Source organism: Myxocyprinus asiaticus, chromosome 13, assembly GCF_019703515.2.
Source record: "Myxocyprinus asiaticus isolate MX2 ecotype Aquarium Trade chromosome 13, UBuf_Myxa_2, whole genome shotgun sequence".
Classification (NCBI taxonomy): domain Eukaryota; kingdom Metazoa; phylum Chordata; class Actinopteri; order Cypriniformes; family Catostomidae; genus Myxocyprinus; species Myxocyprinus asiaticus.
The window spans coordinates 11646289-11665994 of record NC_059356.1 but is presented as its reverse complement, the minus strand read 5'-3'; the positions used below and the strand labels follow the sequence as shown (position 1 = coordinate 11665994).

The 19706-nt window shown below is 38.5% G+C and overlaps 2 protein-coding genes across 2 annotated transcripts; one reads left to right on the top strand and one right to left on the bottom strand.

The window, feature by feature from the left end:
* The first annotated feature begins 2622 nt into the window (after positions 1-2622).
* On the top strand, positions 2623-10724 carry LOC127450657 (C-factor-like). Its single transcript, XM_051714929.1, has 6 exons — positions 2623-2763; positions 8106-8160; positions 8308-8495; positions 8591-8752; positions 9800-9910; positions 10649-10724. Exons 1-6 carry the CDS (start codon positions 2623-2625, stop codon positions 10706-10708), a joined length of 717 nt encoding a protein of 238 aa, XP_051570889.1. The 3' UTR covers positions 10709-10724.
* On the bottom strand, positions 8936-18851 carry LOC127450645 (E3 ubiquitin-protein ligase TRIM39-like). The gene is made up of 6 exons (XM_051714914.1): positions 18164-18851; positions 15794-15889; positions 15459-15689; positions 14554-14576; positions 14349-14467; positions 8936-12269 (listed from the first exon to the last, which is right to left on the bottom strand). Exons 1-6 carry the CDS (start codon positions 18695-18697, stop codon positions 11710-11712), a joined length of 1563 nt encoding a protein of 520 aa, XP_051570874.1. The 5' UTR covers positions 18698-18851; the 3' UTR covers positions 8936-11709.
* Between the last annotated feature and the right edge of the window lie 855 nt (positions 18852-19706).

The following is a 19706-nucleotide window of genomic DNA, read 5'->3' as shown; positions in this document are numbered from 1 at the left end:
ATTGGGGCCTGGGTAGCTCAGCGAGTATTGATGGTGACTGCCACCCCTGGAGTTAGGGTTGCCACCTGTCCCGTAAAATATGGGATCGTCCCATATTTAAAGATAAAGCGATTTGTCCAATATTTAAGCTGGTCAGATGGCGTCATGGTGAAATCGTTCCAGATCGCCAATTTAACATTGATATAAGTTGGAAAATTTACCTACTGTGGGTAAGGGACCATCTGAAAAGTCCACACATTGTGCTAAAACATGCTAATACTGTGGAGGGTGTGGTAAGGGACCGTCTGAAAAGTCCACAAATGGTGGTAAAACTGTGGAGTTTTTTCTATATAAATGTTTAATAATATCAATAAATTTATGAATACAATCATAAAGATGACGGACAGATAGATAGATAGAGAGACAGACAGACAGAGACAGATAGAGAATTTTTATTTATTTAGACAAATGATTTGGGAAGTGGAAATTGCTGACTGTTTTAAGTACAATTCCACTACAACTGAATAACAGGCCTTATTAAGGGGCATTCTGGTGTGATATCTACACACATTGACTAGTTTAAGTAGAAAGCGTAACGGCATCCATGACTGGTTCACATGATTCATAATGTCCTTATTGTGTTTTCCAGAAGTAATATTGTCAAAAAATGCATTGTATCACACTGAGCTACACACAATTTAAAAATAAGTACAGTCATATGATTGTACTTACTTGCGTGTGGCTCTGTGAGATACAATTGCTCAGATTTGCTTTCTTCTGAAGCCTTAATGGAACATGGGAGGAGGATGGTGCCAGCTAATTACTGGACTGATCTGCAAAATTACAGTCACTGCCTGTAGGTGTTACACCAGAATGTCTGTCAATAAGTCCTGGGTTCCGTTTTAGTGGAATTGTTCTTTAAAGTTCAGAAGCCACATTAGCTAGTAATACAAACATTTTATTTGAAACTACGTGTGCATGTATGTTTCAGCTACTGTGAGGCATAACCGTCTGACGTCTGGGGCCACAGACAAAGAGAGAAAATCCACCAACAAAAGATGGCTACATCTGGCCCTGGATAGGGATGGTGGCAGGAGAGAGAGGATGAAAAGAAAAGAGTGTGTGGAGAGTTCGACGGGTTAACAGACTGAAACATGGCATGGATGTTCAATAGTTGGGTGCAGTTCAGCTGGTTCATGGACTGAAATGCTACAGATGTTCGTGAGTTTTGTGAGAAAAAATGGAGAGGATGACACTGGAAAAGAGGAGAGGAAGATTCACGGAGGACATTTTTACATCAGTTGCCCATAAATGACACCAGTTGAAAGTTGAACATTTATTCCTGCTCATAACTTGAAAGTTTTGGGTGCTCCTATTGTTAACTCCTGAGTAATTTGTAAAAAAAAAAAAAAAAAAAAAAAAGTTGATAGTGTCACCTCTAATATGTTCCTAGTCTTTGATGATTAAAGTTTACTTCAAGGATTGTTGGCACTGGAAAAGAGGAGAGGAAGAAAGATTCAGAGGACATTTTTACATTTTTGTAAATTGTCATGTGTAAATGGCTTCCTGTGAAAAATTTATAAATATTTCTTCATAACTGTTGTCATTGAGGTATTTTTCATCTGGGCCAAATATGGCAAGGGTGTGTATTAAGTGGCTTTGTTAAGGTTTAGTGGAGGCTGACATCTGGAGCCAGTGCTAAAACTTGTCTGGGCCAACAAAGGGCCAGAATAGGGCTAAGTTGGCTAAGATGTGGCTATGCTCTGGGCCATATGTGGCCCATGTTCTGGCTACCAGATCTGGACCACCCGTGGACCGTAATTCTTTGCTATATGTGGGCCAAGTGTAAGTGGGCAGTGTGGGCCGCCACTGGGCCAGACCAATTTTGCTATGTGGGTGGATTGTTTCTGTTCATGGGAGAGTTAAGAGCATCTCTAACTAACTTTGCAATAATGAAAACATCTCGATTTAGACAATACCTTTTTTTAAAGGTCAGTGTCAATATTATAATGTTATATTATTAAAAATATATCCACTCAATTGCAATTCAGGTGATCCTTTTTAAAAGGTTGATGTCATAATAATATTCTAAAACATTGTTTTTAAAGTGGATTGACAAAAGAAAGCATGCTTCGGATCATTTGTGAGCCACTCTTATGGATTTAGAAGTCCTCAGGAGGACTTCTAAGCTGTCGTGGGTTTAGGAGCTACTTTTAGCGTTAAAATGCTTCATGAATAACTCTTAGATGAACATTTTCCTAAAGAGAGTCCTAAACTTAGGAGCTCCTAAATTTCAGCGGTAGGAGCTACTTTTAGCCTTAAGATATTTGTGAATACGAGCCCAGATCTTTAACCTCTTTTCTCATTCTTGAAACAGCGATTGTATTAAGTGAATAACGATAAGCATATTTGGAAAGCTTCCAAAAAGTATTCATCACTTGTCATTTTTCATGTACTTTGTACCTGTTTATTTCCATTCCCCTCATAACAGCCACTCAACCACTATAAAAATCTATAAAATCATCATGACACAAGAGGACCATACATCAGTGCAGTAAGAGGTGGGGAGTCCACTCTGCCACACATAAAAGGCACTGTCGAGAGGCAGTGTGGGTAACAGCACTAGACTGATAACTTGGCAGCATGGCAGCAGTGAACACGTGTAGGGCTCTCGTCACAGGGCCCAATCGAGGTTTGGGCTTAGAAATCGTCAAGCAAATCCTTGAGGCCCCTTGTTCAAAGATTTTTGCTGGATGCTGTGACCCAGATGGGCCAAATTCTGAGGTGAGTATTCAGAGGGCAGCTCAAGAAATCCCAATTATACAAGAGTTAGTTCTGGTACACTTATCTGATCGAACTAGCAGCATTTCAAGAGTGGTGATATTTAGCCTAACTGCACAGGGACTCTTCTCTCTTGAGTGACATGCAACTCTTGATCCTGCTTTGTCTTCGTTTGGAACAATTTTCATTGTTGAAGCATCAATAAACAAAATAAAATATACATATTGTGTCTAAAATACAACAGATAATCAATCTGAGGAACTCGATCTGAGATCTGTATCTGTACTGAATGTTAGCATGACTGTAATTGTGTCAATGATTGGGGGATGGGGGGGGGTGTAGAATAATCCCTTCATGCCTTAAAATGGCTTAGATATAACTACACCTTTGGATCTATGAATATTCAAATTAGTCCCCGCCTCCATCTCCACTGACTCCTGCACTGCTCGCCTGCAGCTCGGGCTCGCTGTGTCCCCAGGACAAGGGCGTAGCAGCCACGGGCGACGTGGGAGACACATCCCCCGCACTCTTTAAAAAGGTGATTTTTGTCCCCTGCACTTTTCCAAGCTAAGTCCAAATGGTGGATTTGTATACAGTATTCTTTGCATTTTGTTACTTTGGGCTGATTGAGCGACCATCCAGCCAATCACAGGTGAGTTTCATGAGCAAAACAACCCTTACGTAATAGGCCGTCAGTCAGACAGTCTAATCAACGCGGCTCCGTTCATTTCGACAAAGATGCTTTCAACAATGCTCATTTATCCATGTTTTTTATCTGCATTGATGTTGATCTAAATGAATAATCTAGAGATGAGGAACACACAAATGAGAGTTATTTATCCGCATATCATTCTTGATTTGCAGCATTACGTGAAATGCACTGCAAAAAAACAAAAAACAAAGGACAATCCTTCTTTTAGGCACACTTTGTAAGTGGAGATTATTAGTGATCGACCAATATCGGTTTTTTAATGGCCGTTGCTGATATCCAGAGAGCAGGGTGGCCGACAGGCCGATAATAGGGATGTGCCCGAAGTGGAAATACCTTATTCGGAAAGGCACAAATAATGACTTCAATATATATATATATATATATATATATATATATATATATCAACTGCTCTGATATGCGGACTGTTTAAATGAGACTGTGGTGCACACCGGTCTTATACCGGTCGATGGCACGTAACAACAAAACGAACCGTGACTGAACAAAACGAACTGTCTCAGTCGCTTCATATGCAAGCAGGCATATTTCTTTCAGAGCCCTCAAGAAACAAATCGGCCAAACAGGAAAATGTATTGGCCGATGCTAATTATTAAAAAATGTGTGAGGAAATAGTTTGATCAGTAGTTTTTGCCAATTTAAGCAGATTACGTAGATCTGTGTTAAATATGTAAAGCTATTTTTAATATCAGCTCCTGTTTTTTACCTCTATGTTGGTGTGCAGTCTACAAACTGTAGGAAAAAAGATAGATCTGCTGTATTTTACTGAAGTCAACAGATATGTAGACATGCTTTTTTATACATGAAAACGTACGTTATTGAAACTCATAATTATTATAAGACTCTTATTGTTGTCTTTTAATATAAGTCATGCTCAGCAGCTCACAAACTGTAGGGAAATGATAGATTTTCTTTGTTCTTATAGTGCTTAAAAACTCTACTAAATTCTCTTTGTAGGTCTGTAGCCATACACATTTTAAAGGATTAAAAATGTCTTTTGTCCGTTGATTCAGTGACTAACTCATTTCACACAAGACACTCATTTGTCAGCACTTACTGGTATCACCAGAAATGGTCACTGAATCATCAAATGGATCTGAACAAATTTTGGTGAACATAGTCAAAACACTTGAGCCACTTGGATACATTTAAATCCCACAATGCACAAGCACAGAGTAAAAAATAAATATTGTGCACATGCACAGTAGTCATTATTGTAATTGATTAAATAATGTATTCAGGACCAGCTTGTGCTCAGTCTTTTATTGTCATGTGTGAAACAGAAGCAAGTGCTCCACAAGATGCCCTTTATTTTTGCAGCTAATTTTGCAAAATGTTGCAATTATTTTGCAATACTTGAATCTTTAAAATACTACAAATATTAAAAGTAAATAATACGTATATATTTATATAATACTTATATATTAATATATACTGTAATGTATTAATACTGGACTGTAAGTGTTGGGTCTGTGCGAGCCACCTACTGACAGCTGTTTTAAAATGATTGCTACGCCCCTGCCCCAGGATAAATTGATGGAACCGTGTTGGGCTTCAATATAAGTTTAGTGGCAAACCCAATCTGTTTTTGCTGGGGCATTACGATTTTTCCAAATAAACTGCACCCATTTATCTCAGATTTTCAGATCCTTTGGTAAAACATGAAGGCTCACCATTTGTCCTTTCGCAACTTTGAATCCGAAAACAGAACATGTCTTGCAAAATGCCGATAAGTAGCTACACCTGGCTTCTCCTGATACCCCTTGCTTCGCTGTAGTGTATGCTAATGATATGGAAAGCCCCACCCCGCAAGTTGACGGGATTGGTTCCTTAGGTTTGTGACAGATGAAACCCTGGCTGTCAGAATCCGTGTTTTTGAGACTGTCTTTGGTATACTGCAGTTCCAAGGTGAAAATGCTCAGCCACTGACTGCTGATTTCACTCATGGTATGTCTTCTAGCAAATAGAAAACACCATATGGACATGTAAACAAGGTTAAAAACTTGATTTTCACTGGATGGGGTCTTTAATTTAGCATATTAAAAGATTAATCTTGGGATTTTAAAAATGTATAGATGGTCCAAGTGAAGATAGCATTTATTTAGAAAGTCTATATTTTTACCCAGTCCTTATCGCTATTATTTTTTATAGGTTTTCATAGGTTTATAGGTTAAACAGAGCAAAATCCAACTCTTTAAGCGTCCCCCAGGGGAAGGTTTCAGGGTCTATCTCTGTGTAAAAATAGCTGTCCAAATTTTTCGCAGTAGCCGGTGTTGTGCCGAAATTTGACTCCCCACCAGATTTTGACTCCCCGCTATCTGATTGGTCCTTATCCCTAAAGCCTATACCTACACCCACCCCTAACCTTAACCATAGTAGGGAGTCATTGGCCCCTATCCCTAAAGCCCACCCCTAAACATAAGCATACTAAGGAATCAAATTTCGGCACGACACCTGTTGTACCGCTCTCTCTCTCCTTACATCTCCTCACAATGCAGAAACTCCGGTATCAGGTAAATGCCTTGAGTATGATTTGAATGACTTTATCTGTTGTGTCTCTCAGCTGTGATAAGCCTTAAGCTACACACATGCAGCGACTTTATTGCTTGATGTCGCTAGTCTCTGTACTACGAGTCGCTAGTGCGCGTTTCTACTGCTTTTGAAAATATGATCACAGATGAGATGTACTGCTGTTAAAACTAAGGTTTATTTCTAATTTGACAATTAATCAGTTTTCTTCTCTAAAAATGCACATTCTGCAGGGGAGTGTGCTGTTACATAAACTACAGCAATGCTCAAAGATGACCAATCTATCAATGTATGAATCAAACTCACTCAGACTGCCGACAACCTCCTTCCCACATATGCTGTTACAAACAAATCAAAGAACGGTGAAATCGCTCACAGAAACAACACAACACTGCTCTGTCTAGCCTGGACTCGATGGCATTATCTCAAAGGAGACGGATGATGTGACCTCCACTCACTGACACCCTCTTCCCTCCTACTGGTTGTCGCTCCCAAAAAGCGCTCCTCATTTGCATAAAGTTAAACTTTTCTCAACTTTGTTGTGTCGCTTGCCATGCCCACATTTGCCAAAGGTCGCTAGTGTCACAGGAAATCGCCAGCTCTCAGTGAAAATGAATGAGATGAGGTTGATTTGTCACTGGGAGTCCGGGGCTTTAATGCCGAAGCTGTTAGTTTAACTGTATTTCCCAGCTGTAATGTAGTAGTAGTAGTCGATTGATCATGGAGTGAGAGACAGTGCTGATGACATCAAAGAAACCCCTCACTGACTGATGTGCACCAACTGAAAGGTGCATTCAGTAGTTTGGAGCCACTTTAAAATGTTTTACACATTAATGAATGAATTGTGCTTTTGTGAAGAGTGATCTGAATGGTGTACACTTACATGAGATGAAGACTGTACTCATAATAGTTTTCTATAAAAAGTCTTTTTATTCTACATGGTGCGGGTCACCCCCTTCAATGTGTTTCGTCTTGTTGAAATCACATGACCCATGGTGTTTCTAAACGTCGAAGAAGAGAATCCTCGTGCTCATTGGCTGCTGCCAATGTAGATACATTTGGCAATGTTTATTTAGCACACAGTTTTGTTGTTTGGTGATGCGAAGAGCGAAAAGAACACAATGGAACATATTTATTATCGTGCTTTAGCAGCAGTGACAACGGGACATTCAGTAGCTGTATTGCTGAAGAAGCGAATAAAGGTCTGAAGCAAGAAGACAGAAAGATCGGCAAAATAAACTAGAGTAAACATTGGTAACGGTAAGGCATCTTCATTCGTTAGTAGCTTGGCACAGTGATTTGTTGTGGATTTTGTATAAACCATGACGTTGGTTGCTTGGAAACAAAACGAGTTAGTCAAAAATGAGGTTTATTTTACGCTAAGCAATTCTCTAATCAAGGTAATAACTGTCTTTACAAATAACGAAGCATAGACAGTCTCCAAAGATTATATGAAGGACAATAATAATCTGTCCTTAACAGTAGAAGCATGTTTACTTGTTTTCTGATGTTTGTTTTTAGGCAAAGCAATTATATTATAGTAGTAATAAATAACTTTAGAAATTACCTCAAACTCCGACATTTTCCAGATGCAAATGATTTTCCAAAACTGACGGGGGCAGCAGAGACGATCATGCTGATCCACATCGATAGATGGCAGTATAGCATCTAACACCACTGTCGTGTCGGTACTTAAAGTACACGAAGAATAGCAATGCTCTTGCTAGCTAGACAACTACTGAATGCCCCTGTAACTGGCTCATAACACATAAAAATGGTCTTTTGTTGCCACCTGCTGGCTAAAATCTTTCATGTCAATGGGAAAAATGAAAAGACACACATCTAGCTCTTTTTACACTTCTGTGCTGCTCTAATATGTTAGTTTAGAGCTACAAAAACACAAGCGGAGTGATACAAAGAGTGAAGCTGGTGTCCTCAAGGAACGGGTCTCATCCAATCAGATTCGAGGACCAGAACTAACTGTTGAATCATAACAATTAAGTTGGATATACTCCCATTCATTGGAAAGCCAGGAAAGTACTTAATACCATTAACTTGATGGTTACACCACTTGACTTTTAATGACAAGTCATTAAATCAATTGGCCAAAAAGCATCCAAGTGTTGTCACCATTGTGCACCTTGGTAAACGTGCATTTATCTTTCTGGACTATATTTACATTACAATGGAAGTTAAGGTTTTTTTTTTTTATTTGAAACTAGTCATGTCATTGATTTTTACAGTGGAAATAGCATAACACTCTTCAACTGCTGTTTTTGTGATACTGTTAGATGTTGCTGATCCATGCAGTATCAAAGAGTCTGCCAAGAAAGTGGGTTCTCTATTGGGGAAGAACGGCCTGAACCTGCTGGTGAATATTGCTGGAGTGTTGCCACAAAAAAACATGTTTACTGCCACTGTTGAGGACATGAAGAACACCTTCAACACCAATATGATAGGACCTCTATTTGTCATTAGGGTAATGGTAGTGGCTTTTGGGAGGAAGATGAATCTAAATAAAGACTTTGTCTCTTGCAAGTTTTGAAACACTTGGTTGTGAATTTCTTTAACCAGAAGTACCTGCCTTACCTGCGTATAGCAGCTAAAGCCAGTGGCAAACCAGGGATGTCAAGTGAGAAGCCAGCTATCATCAACATCTCCACAGATGCAGCCTCTATGAGCATGGCGCATGAAATAAAAGCACCATTCCCACTCTTCCCTTACAGCATCAGCAAGGTACACAAAAATCCATAAGCTTTGTTCAGAGGGGCTGCAATAAAAATACTTTAAAAAAAGACGAATCTGGCCTCTTGAAACAAGTTACTATACCTAATTTTGTTTCAAAATATCATTTTTTAAATCCGAATTACAGCTGTTTCTTGGTGAAATGAACCTTAGAGGCGCTAAAACAACATTGCCTTTTATTCCCTTTCAGACGAATCACAAAAAATCAGCAGATTATCGGATCAAAAACAGGCACATTTCACCCTGTTCCCCACACAGTGCTATCTTATGACATCAAAACACTTTAACAATAGCGCATGACTTGTAAGGTGATACATTTTAACGTTTGCATTACAAACGTAACATTTACAAGCTAAGCTTGTTCAGGCATTGTCAAATTGTGTGGTAGCTCAACAGATAGTGTTGCACTTGCGATACAAAGGGCCGAGGTAAGAGCCCTGAAGAGCTCACCTGTCCAAAGAGTCGACAGGTGAGCCAAAAACTCAACAGAGCATTAACCGTAAAGACCTCATCTGATTGGGCGAACATTTAACTTGCATTTAGCACCACACAGTGGACATTTCACCTCAGAATTAATGCCAAAATGTGTCGCTTAATGGCCTATGCAATGTCATTTTGCAAAAATATTGTCAAAGTCATGTAATTTTCATGAGATTCTACACATGAAAAACTACATACATTTGTATGTGGTTTGAAATCAGATTAAAATCTGACAATTTTTTTTTGAGCTGTCAAAAACATGTTAAGGTTTATTTTAATTTTTGTCATCATTTTGGACACAACACAGTGTCATACACAATGAGCCATATAGTGTCTACAGGTGTGTTCGACCCAGTTATTTTACTCATTGACAGTGTCAATGGATGTGATTTCATCACTTGCAAAATGAGAATGTGGACAATCAGTCTGAAAATTCAGATTTTAAAATTAAATCAGAATTAGGTGCAGTATGACTGTACACATACCCACAATTAAATTTGCCTTTACGAAACCAGTATTTTAGCCTCATAGCTCAAGTTAGATCTGCTTTTTATTTAGGCAGGTCTTAACATGTTGACCGTGTATACTGCTATGGAGGTGAAATCAGATGAGATCCTCTGCATTTCCCTTCATCCAGGATGGGTGAAGACTGACATGGGGGGAGAGGAGGTAACCAAAAAGGCAAAAAATAAAAATAAAATAAAAAATAAGCTTTATCCCATTTCACAAAGTAGACATGCACTTTTCAGAAATGTGACTGTTATCCAATATTGTAACATTAACTGAGTTCAGAATTGCTTACTACCATACTACTCATCCTATTTCAGCCATAGACACATATGGCAGAATTAGTAAAAGTAGCATGCCATTCCGATCTCAAACATTGTTTATGTTTGATGTCAAATGGACCCCAGCAAAAAAAAAAAAAAAACATTGTATAAAAATACAATAAAACAAGCATGTTGCAAAGCATTGCTAGCATGTGTTAGCATGTAGCTAGGTGTTACTAGCATATTGCAAGGCATTGCTAACATATTTTAGCATGTTGCAAGGTTTTGCTAGCAGGTTGTTAGGTGTTAGTAGCATATAGCTGTGCGTTGCTAGTATGTTGCTAGGACTATCTAAATTAACATTGAAATTCTGAGACCCCAAACAGAAGTAATGAAATATTTTTAATGGTGGACATTTGAAGCATGTTATTAAGTTGAAATTTTATAAGCTATAATCTTAACTTCAATGTTGATTATTTTTAAATGTTATTAAAATGGCCTTGGGGTCTCTCAGACTTCCAAACATAAGGGTTAAACAATCATAAAATAATGATATAACAGTCTATGTTTGACCGAAATTAGACTATTTTAACCATGTTAACGATCTTAATGCATATTTCTCCCGTTTGTCACCCAGGCATCTATTGACACCAGAGAAAGTGTGGAGGGGATGCTGCGTGTCATTGTTCTCAACTGAGAACTGGCAAAACAATGCCCTGGTAGAAGGACAAAACTGTTCTGGAAGCCCAATATAGGGCTGATCTAGGTGTAAACTTCCATGTTTAACCTATTATAAATGTTGATCTTATCAATACTTGTCAGTCATAAATGATTATAGCAGACAACATAACTTAATTACCCAACTGTTCCAATAAACAGCAAACACAATGACCACACAACAGAGCAATATTGTGTCTTTTTTCCAAAGGCAAAACAATTTTTGTACATTGTATAATTGCCATTCACCATTTTTTTTTTTTTTTTTTTTACTTGCGATGCCACACATACAGTATTTTAAATGTTTTCTGACAGCATTTGTTAATATTTTGATTCAACATCTTGTAACCTATCATTCCTATGAGAAAAATATTAATATCAACATCCAAAGTACACTTTGGTAGACAATAATTTGTCAATTAAACTTTACAACAAAGGTTTAGACACACTTGAAAGAATTAAGTTTTCAAGATCTAAATTCTTATGCTTAAATGCTTGAAATTAGTTTTGTAGACAAATATAATTCGTGCCAACAAATGATTTCCAACCCATTGTGCCAACCCAATGATTAAGGATAAGCAGCCAACAATATGTCCCCCTTGGGAACTCCTTCAATATCATCAGGAGTTGGCAAACCTGGCATCCAATTAATGAAATGAGATTGGAGGTGTGGGTTAGAGCTACTTTGACTTATAAAAGGCACACAAAAATTTTGAGTTTGTTATAAAGATTAGAATTGTTTGTGTGTTGTTAGCTTAAGCATATTATTTTTTATCTATACTTGTGACTTTAATGAAGATGAGATCACATTTTTTGAACAATTAATGCAGAAAACCAGCTAATTCCAAAAGGGTTCACATACTTTTTCTTGCCAATGTAATTCCCAAAATAGTAGAGAATGAGTAGAGGTGTCCAAATGTTTGAGTGGTAGTGTATAACTGCAGTGAAAATGCATAAATATAGCTTGCGAAGGGTTAACTGTCACCAAGAGGCGCTGTTCCACACAGCCACTCTCACAGGGCAGATCTTCAGTGGGCCTGGATTGTTCCCATTAATATTTGCTCCCGGACAGAAAAAAGGGAACATCCTCTCTGTAAAGTGGTCGTTAAATGTGTAAATAGGTGCCATGTCCACAGAGTCAAAGAAGCTGACCTCTCCAGCACCATAGTCGATCTTCACCCGAACCCTCTCCAGGCGGCCCTCCAGCTTGAGAGGGGTGTGTGGGGTCGTCATGGCTGTGTACATCCCATCAGAAAGGGCGATGGTCCAGAACCCACCTTCTGGACAGCCTGCGATTTTGCCTTTTCTGGCTATGGATGCCTTAACGACACCAATCACCCAGTCATTGTTTAGGCTCACGTCCACCTCCCAGGAATGGCATCCGGAGGTGAAACCCTTGGAGCCCAATACAAAAACAAAGTGGTCAAAGCGCTCTGGGTTATCAGGCAGCTCTTTCATAGTCCCTGTGTTGGACACACTTGTCATGTTCTTGGAAAGAGACAGACAGGGGTAGGCTGTGTTGGGGTCCAGCGTCACTGGAGCTAAGGGATGGAGAGAGCAGGATTTCATTATGGCTAAATTATGTTTCGTAACACAATGTGGTTTTGTGCCATTAAGAATTTAATTGAGAATCTTTTTAAATTCCAAATTAAATTCCTGAATTTAAACCAGCCTGATCTCATGAAAATGATGGCGACATTTTTGCATAAGGACATTATGTGGTTCATTACATGTATTGCAGCAGCTCTGAGGTGAAATGTCCATTGTGTGGCGCTAAAAGCAAGATTGTTCTCCCAAACAGATGAGGTTTTTAAAGGGGTCATGAACTGCTCTTTATTTTTTTATTTTGTACTGTTCTCTGAGGTCCACTTATAATGTTAGCAAGATTTTTACATCAAAAAACAATTTAGAAGTAATAGGCTATTTTCTGTCCTGTTTTGACCCCCCCTCATCGTAACACACCGTTTGAATAGGCGTGGCGGATTGTAGACTCGGAAGTAAACGCCCACTGGCGTTTGATTGGCTAACAGTTTTGCATATTTAAAAAGCCTTTGCTTTTTAAAAGACCTGCGTTTGTCTCTCTCGTTATTTACCTACTACATGCGTGAATCGGTGGGCGGGGCTAAACAGGCAGTGATGTAGAAGCAGGTGTTGATCTTCTTCTGCGGAGGCGGTGTTTAGCCACACTATTACGTAATAAAGTGGCATATTCCACATCCTGTCATTTTGGCAGATTGGCTTCAATATAAGCTGTTTTTAGACTAACGAGATAGTTTTGAGTTCTGAAATTTACAGGATGTTTTTATAGTACAATGACCTCTTATATGTCAAAAGATCAAGGGAATTTTGATTTCTCAGTTCATGACCCCTTTAAGGTTGATGCTCTATCAAGTTTTAAATCAACAAAACCGACCTCCCTACCCTAAACCTTAAACCTAATCCCAACCAGTAGAGTCTTAAAAGCAAATGTGACATGGAAAATGCAACTGCGCCATTTTGTGGTGCTTCTACGACAGTTTTGGCTCACATACTCTTCAGGATTTGTACCCCGGTCCTTTGCATTGCAAATGCAACATTCTATCAGCTGAGCTACCGTGCAGTTTGATTACACTTGAATAAGTTTGTAAATATAGTTGGTTATGCAAACCTTAAAATGTATTGCCTGATACAAGACAAGCACTATATTAAAGTGTTAAGATGTCAAAAGATAGCATTGTATGAGAAATATGATGAAAAGTAAGCGTTTGTGTAACTGACAATCTGCCATTTTTCTTGTCATTTGTGTGAAAGGAAACAAAAGTCACTATTGTAGTAGCGCCTCTAGTGTGCATTTCACCAGAAAACTGCTGCGATACATACAACAAGCCACAAAATAAAATTAAAAACATTTTTATTTTTTTTATGTAGGTATAGTAATGTGATTCAATGAGACCATCTTGATTTGAACTAAGGGTGCACTATGCTATGGTTAGCACAGCAGTTCCCCCATGTATAAAGCAATAAGTAAAATACTCAAAATGTATTGGTCCTCAAACCAGACTCAAACTCAACTCTTCACCATGATGGTAACCCCCAAAACTACAACATAACAGAAACTTTTCTAAATCTCAACATAACAACACAATAAACACTAACAAGTCTCCCCCTTTATAGACTATTCGTCTTGCGCAAAGACACATAAAAGACATTTAATTTTAAAATGTTCTGTATTTATCGAGTCCCATGCAAAGCATGCTGAGAACTAGAAATCCTCTGCCCAGTTTCAGATGACAAACCCCCCCCCCCCCAAAAATCATGTTGTCTCAATGCAAATGGATTAAGTAAAGCTGACGAGACATTTTTTTCTCTTTGAAACAACTTAGTTACTATAAGTTCACTTAGATTACATGCATTTTATTGAGTAATATGAACATAGGAGGATTAAGTAAAACTGATGATAGAGAAAGTTCATTTGTTTGCGAGTGCCATGGGGTGTGGCCAATACAAATCAAATTCCAACTCATGATTTGAAAGGGATTCAAACCTTGTTTCATGTTCAATCTTGAGTTTTGCCCATCCCTGCTTTACACATTTTATAGTGATAATATATTTATCCTGATCTATATTAACTGAGCACTTACTGTGTTCCACCATACTCTGCATCTTTTCCCACACTCTGAAACTCAGGGAGCTGATGTGTTCCGCAACGTTGATTAGAGAATCCAGAACATTTTCTGGTTCATGAAACGTTATCTGCGCCCTGTAATGGCAGTCAGTCAGTTTAGATGGGGCAGATTTCATGGCATGTAAATACTTTATTTAATATGTACAATCGAATGACATTACCTCCTCTTTACGTTCTTGTAGTTCTGTGGAAAAGAATACGATTAGTTACTTGCAATGTTACTTATGTTTGTACATAGTTGTAAGATCAGTTGGGTTATTCCATCCTGTTAGTCTATTGTAATATCTTACTAACAAAAGCCAGTTCCTTAATGACATAATCTTCCAGGAAGTGACACCATTTTCTCTCCCCTTTTTCTACCCAATTTGGAATGCCCAATTCCCAATGCACTCCAAGTCCTCGTGGTGGTGTAGTGACTCACCTCAATCCAGGTGGCGGAGGACGAATCTCAGTTGCCTCCGCGTCTGAGACCGTCAATCTGCGCATCTTATCACGTGGCTTGTTGAGCGCATTGCCGCGGAGACGTAGCGTGTGTGGAGGCTTCATGCTATTCTCCGCGGCATCCACGCACAACTCACCACGCGCCCCACCGAGAGCGAGAACCACACATTATAGCGACCACGAGGAGGTTACCCCATGTGACTCTACCCTCCCTAGCAACCGGGCCAATTTGGTTGCTTAGGAGACCTGGCTGGAGTCACTCAGCACACCCTGGATTCAAACTCGTGACTCCAGGGGTGGTAGTCAGTGTCTTTATCCATAAAACCTTTCCTTTAATAAATTACAAAATCATTTTATTAACATTCCAAAAGATGGTCATTTTCTTACTATTGTGTAAAAAATCAAGCTATAATTAATAAAGTTTAAGTGCCTGAACTTGACCAGAACTTAATCTGAGACACTTGTATATCCTTTTATTTAAATATATACTTCCTTAAATTACAATGCACATTTTATTTTTTTAATTTTTTTTTATAGACATACAGAGTTAAAAAAGGTACTGCATTAAAGAAATTTATTTTTGAAGAAAGGAAAGTTGACAAGATATTGTTTCTTGATTTTTTACCTGCAAAAAGTGGTTGTCCTCACCAGCGATCTCATTTTCAATGGCCATGACGGCATGAGAAAATGTGAGTATATCACGAGTGATGTTATCTGTTTTTTTCTTCATCATCTGTTTCTTTGCCTCTTCTTCTTCTGCTAGAATAGCAATCCTTGCAGCCTCGTCCTTCAGAAGGAATTGATGGAGCTCTTCAAACTCCTCGTGAATTTGTTGCTCTGTCTGTTGCCTTTGATTCTGTCAGACCCCAACAAAAAAAGTCAAGCATAGATTACCTGCTGGTAGCTGTTTGTGGTTGGTGTAACATGTTTTTAAGTGTGAAACTTGTTCTTTGTTGATACCTTGATGTGGGCAGTTAGGTCATCACATTCTTGTTTGGCTTCATAGAGGCGCCGGAGACTTTTCTTAAGAGGGACGACAATCTGCCGCATTTCCTCCTGCAGAAAATAAACACTTAAATTCTCACTTAAATGTAACACAATCCACAAGGACAGTTCAATATTTATGACAACGGGTATAGCAACTACTGAAATCCAGTATTTTAAATTTCTAACCCTAGCAGCTTTCACCAAAGTAATAACTAATCAACCAAACTTCCTTTCTATTAAGCAATTCATCTCTATTCTATGGGACTTTACAGGCTTGTTCCTAGAGCTTATTCTTATTCTTATTGGGGTAACACTTTACAAGAATGTTTCCTTTGTTAAGGGTTTATAAAGGGTTCATTAACGACTGATAAGTCATTTACAAATGCATTATAAATCATTGATATGTAGGGGGGTGCACAGACATTTTGAGGGGCAGGGGCTCTAAATCTTTATGAGGGGCAGCCGCTTCAAAATTGGTTTCTATGTTCTCCATCAGACTGGGTGGGTATGTATGCGCAACATCAATTTCTTTTCGCTATTGTGAATATAAATATAAATGGTGGCATAATTTGCACTATACAGGAAAATTGCTATAAAATCAAAATAACACCTGGGTTTAGGTTACATACACTGGTTCAAGAACTTAATTGTGGATAAGAAATAAATGCCTAATACAGATGTGCATTCTTACACATTTCAACACAATGCAAGAAGAATGAAAATCTTTTCCAAACATTCTTTGTATTTGTGGACTACAAGGAGGTTTGTTTCAAAAAATATATAATGCTGTTGTTACGTTAATTATTGAGCCAATATGAATAAAGTATAATATTATGTCTGACTTTATGATGATCCGTAATAGATTTGCATATCATAATTACATATAATTCAAATATATATGAAATCTGTCATCTAGATAGGCAGAGAAGTCAGATCTTTAAACCAAGCAGACTCACAGAATTAAAAACGTATTGGTGTGGAACTTGTTAAGGACACATAATGATTGTGAGTAGAGGCCAAGTACTAACAATAAATGTATTCTAACAATAAACTTATTTACTGGCTTGATGAGCGCATTACCGCGGAGACATGGCGCATGTGGAGGCTTCACACTATTCTCGGAGGCATCCATGCACAACTCACCACATGCCACACCGAGAGCAAACCACATTATAGCCACCACGAGGAGGTTACCCCATGTGATTCTACACTCCCTAGCAACTGGGCCAATTTGGGTGCTTAGGAGACCTGGCTAGAGTCACTTAGCACACCCTGGATTCGATTTCGTGAACTCCAGGGGTGGTAGTCAACGTCTTTACTCGCTGAGCTACCCAGACCCCTGTATTATTACAGTCATTATAATTATTAAATTCTGTAATCAATGCATCATAATACTGATGCATTTTTACACCCCTATATGCTATTATTAAGCGTAAAACAAAACGTCATTTCATTTGGGTGTGTAAACTTTCATTTTGGGTGGCGTTTGCACCCTGGAACAACTTGGAGGGGCACCTCAGCAAAAGGGCAGGGGCTCGAGCCCCTAGAGCCACCCCCTCTGCACGTGCCTGTTGATATGCAGTTGTTACAACTTGAATGAAAAGGGCGACTTTTATACAATGCTCGCCAAATAGTGAGCATTTTAATTCATGATTTATGTCACAAGCAGCAAGAAATTTATTTTCATAGTAAGATTAACATGAGGGAATTTAATCTCTCTCTAATAGGAGGGGTTACTAATGAATAAGTGTTTTTAAGCATTTATAACATGTCAAGTAAAGTGGCTCACAATTTGGCATGTATTGCATAAGTCACCCTTTTATGCTTGTTTTAACAACTACATATCTATAATTTATGATGCATTTGTAAATGACTTATTAGTCATTAATAAACCCCTTTATAAACCCTTAATAAAGGGAACATTAATGTAAAGTGTTACCCTTATTGGTATTTACAGTACATTATTATAATAGTTCAAACCTAAAACGGTGTACATGACAGGAACCATCTCAGTGTCCTAGACGTATTTCAGTTCAAAATAAAAATTAATAAAATGCAATTTAAATAATAATTTAATTTAAAAAAATTAAGCCTAGTTTTATCACTGTTAAGATTTTTTTTATTTTATTTTTTTGCTTTGTGACATTGTTTTCAGGACAATTAAGCACATATCCACCCCTAATTATCTTTACTGTAAAGCAAAAATGTCTAATAATTATATATATATATATATATATATAATCTCATTCAAATTGTTATGACTTGTCAGGAGTCCATGTTGGATCTGTACATGTTTTCCTGAGATTCACCCAAAATATAAAATTAAAGTTTCATCAAAATCACCTTGAGATCATTTGCTGCCTCCTCCAAAGGACATACGCTGTGGCCTTGGTGTTTCTTTGACGTTTGACAAACGCAGCAGAGAACCTCTTCATCATCTTGGCAGAACAATTTGAGTCCTTCCCCATGAGTGGCACAAAGAGCCTCTGGTTTAGATTCTCTGTTCGCTGTACCCGGCCCCGCTCTCGCAGATCCTGGGCCTTTCTGCTCCTGTAAGATGGCGTCACACACGTTCTTCAAGGCTAGACTCACCGTGGGCTCCGTCAAAGAACACTTTCTCCTGCACACCGGACATTCCCGCTTGGCTCCTTTCTTATTCCAGAACTGCTGAAGGCAAATGCGGCAGAAACTGTGACTGCACTTCAGGACTACAGGATCTGTGAAGATCTCACAGCAAACCGGACAAGAAAGCTCATCTTCTAAAGCTGATTTCGAGTGAGATGACAGAGCTCTCGGGCGCAAAACTGGTATGGCTTTAGGGCTTGGAAGAGTGTTGGCTCTTCCAGGTTGAGACAAAGCCCTCGGTCGCAAGGGCATGTCTGCCTGCTGTTGCTCAAGTGTAGTCCACTTGGTTCTGATAGAGGTTTCTTTGATGAACCCAAGTTGTACCTCTAACGTTCCCACTAATAGGTGTTTCTGCTGACTAGCGTTTTGGTGCCACACATCAAGCAAAATCGCAAGCTTTCCACAAGCACCCACACGTCCCAAGAACAAGGCTGTTGTTTGGCAACAATGACCTTTTATAGACTTGTGACTGTGCTTAACTTAAATGACCATCTCAAAATTCTCAGAAGTCAGCCTTTAGCCACACCTCATCCACTTTTGCAGCCATCTAATATTTAGTATCAGATCACTCTACTGGATCAACTGGTGCTTGAGGGGAAAACAACCTTTGCCATCGATCCGTGAAATGTTTGGTGTAAGCATTCTTGTTTTGGGTACTCATGCAGTGTGAGGGGTTGCTATAGAGCACGCTCCTTTTTAATGCTGCATTCTAGGATGCATGAAAATTTTTTGCAAAATAACTGATTAACTTATTTGCAAAACAGTAACCATTTGCAACAACAGTGCAAAACATAACAAAAAAAAGACTCCATTATGAATTTTACATAGGAATAACTGAAGAATAGACAGGTTTCCCACACTTTTTGACCAATGATTTTCCAAGACCTTTCCCATCTAGGGATGGGCATTGAAATGAATTAAAATATTCAAGTTAGAATTTCTTTAAATGACTGTGATTCCTTAATGGTTCCATTAATGATTATAATGGTAATACTCTATTTTACGGATCAGAAATTAGACTGTAATTAATAACTAATAATTGGACTTGTAAGGGACTACTTATGGACTTGTTTGGAATTGTAAGGTATTTATTAGGCCACTGTTCATTGATTTCGTACTCTTGCCTAATAGTCTCTTCACATTTGTTTTTTCCTAACAAACAGCTTACATTATTTAAAAACAAAAGATACCAATAGCTAGTAAGGTGCAAAATACAACCTTTATAGGTTCTCATTACACTGTGAATGTGCAACTTATAATT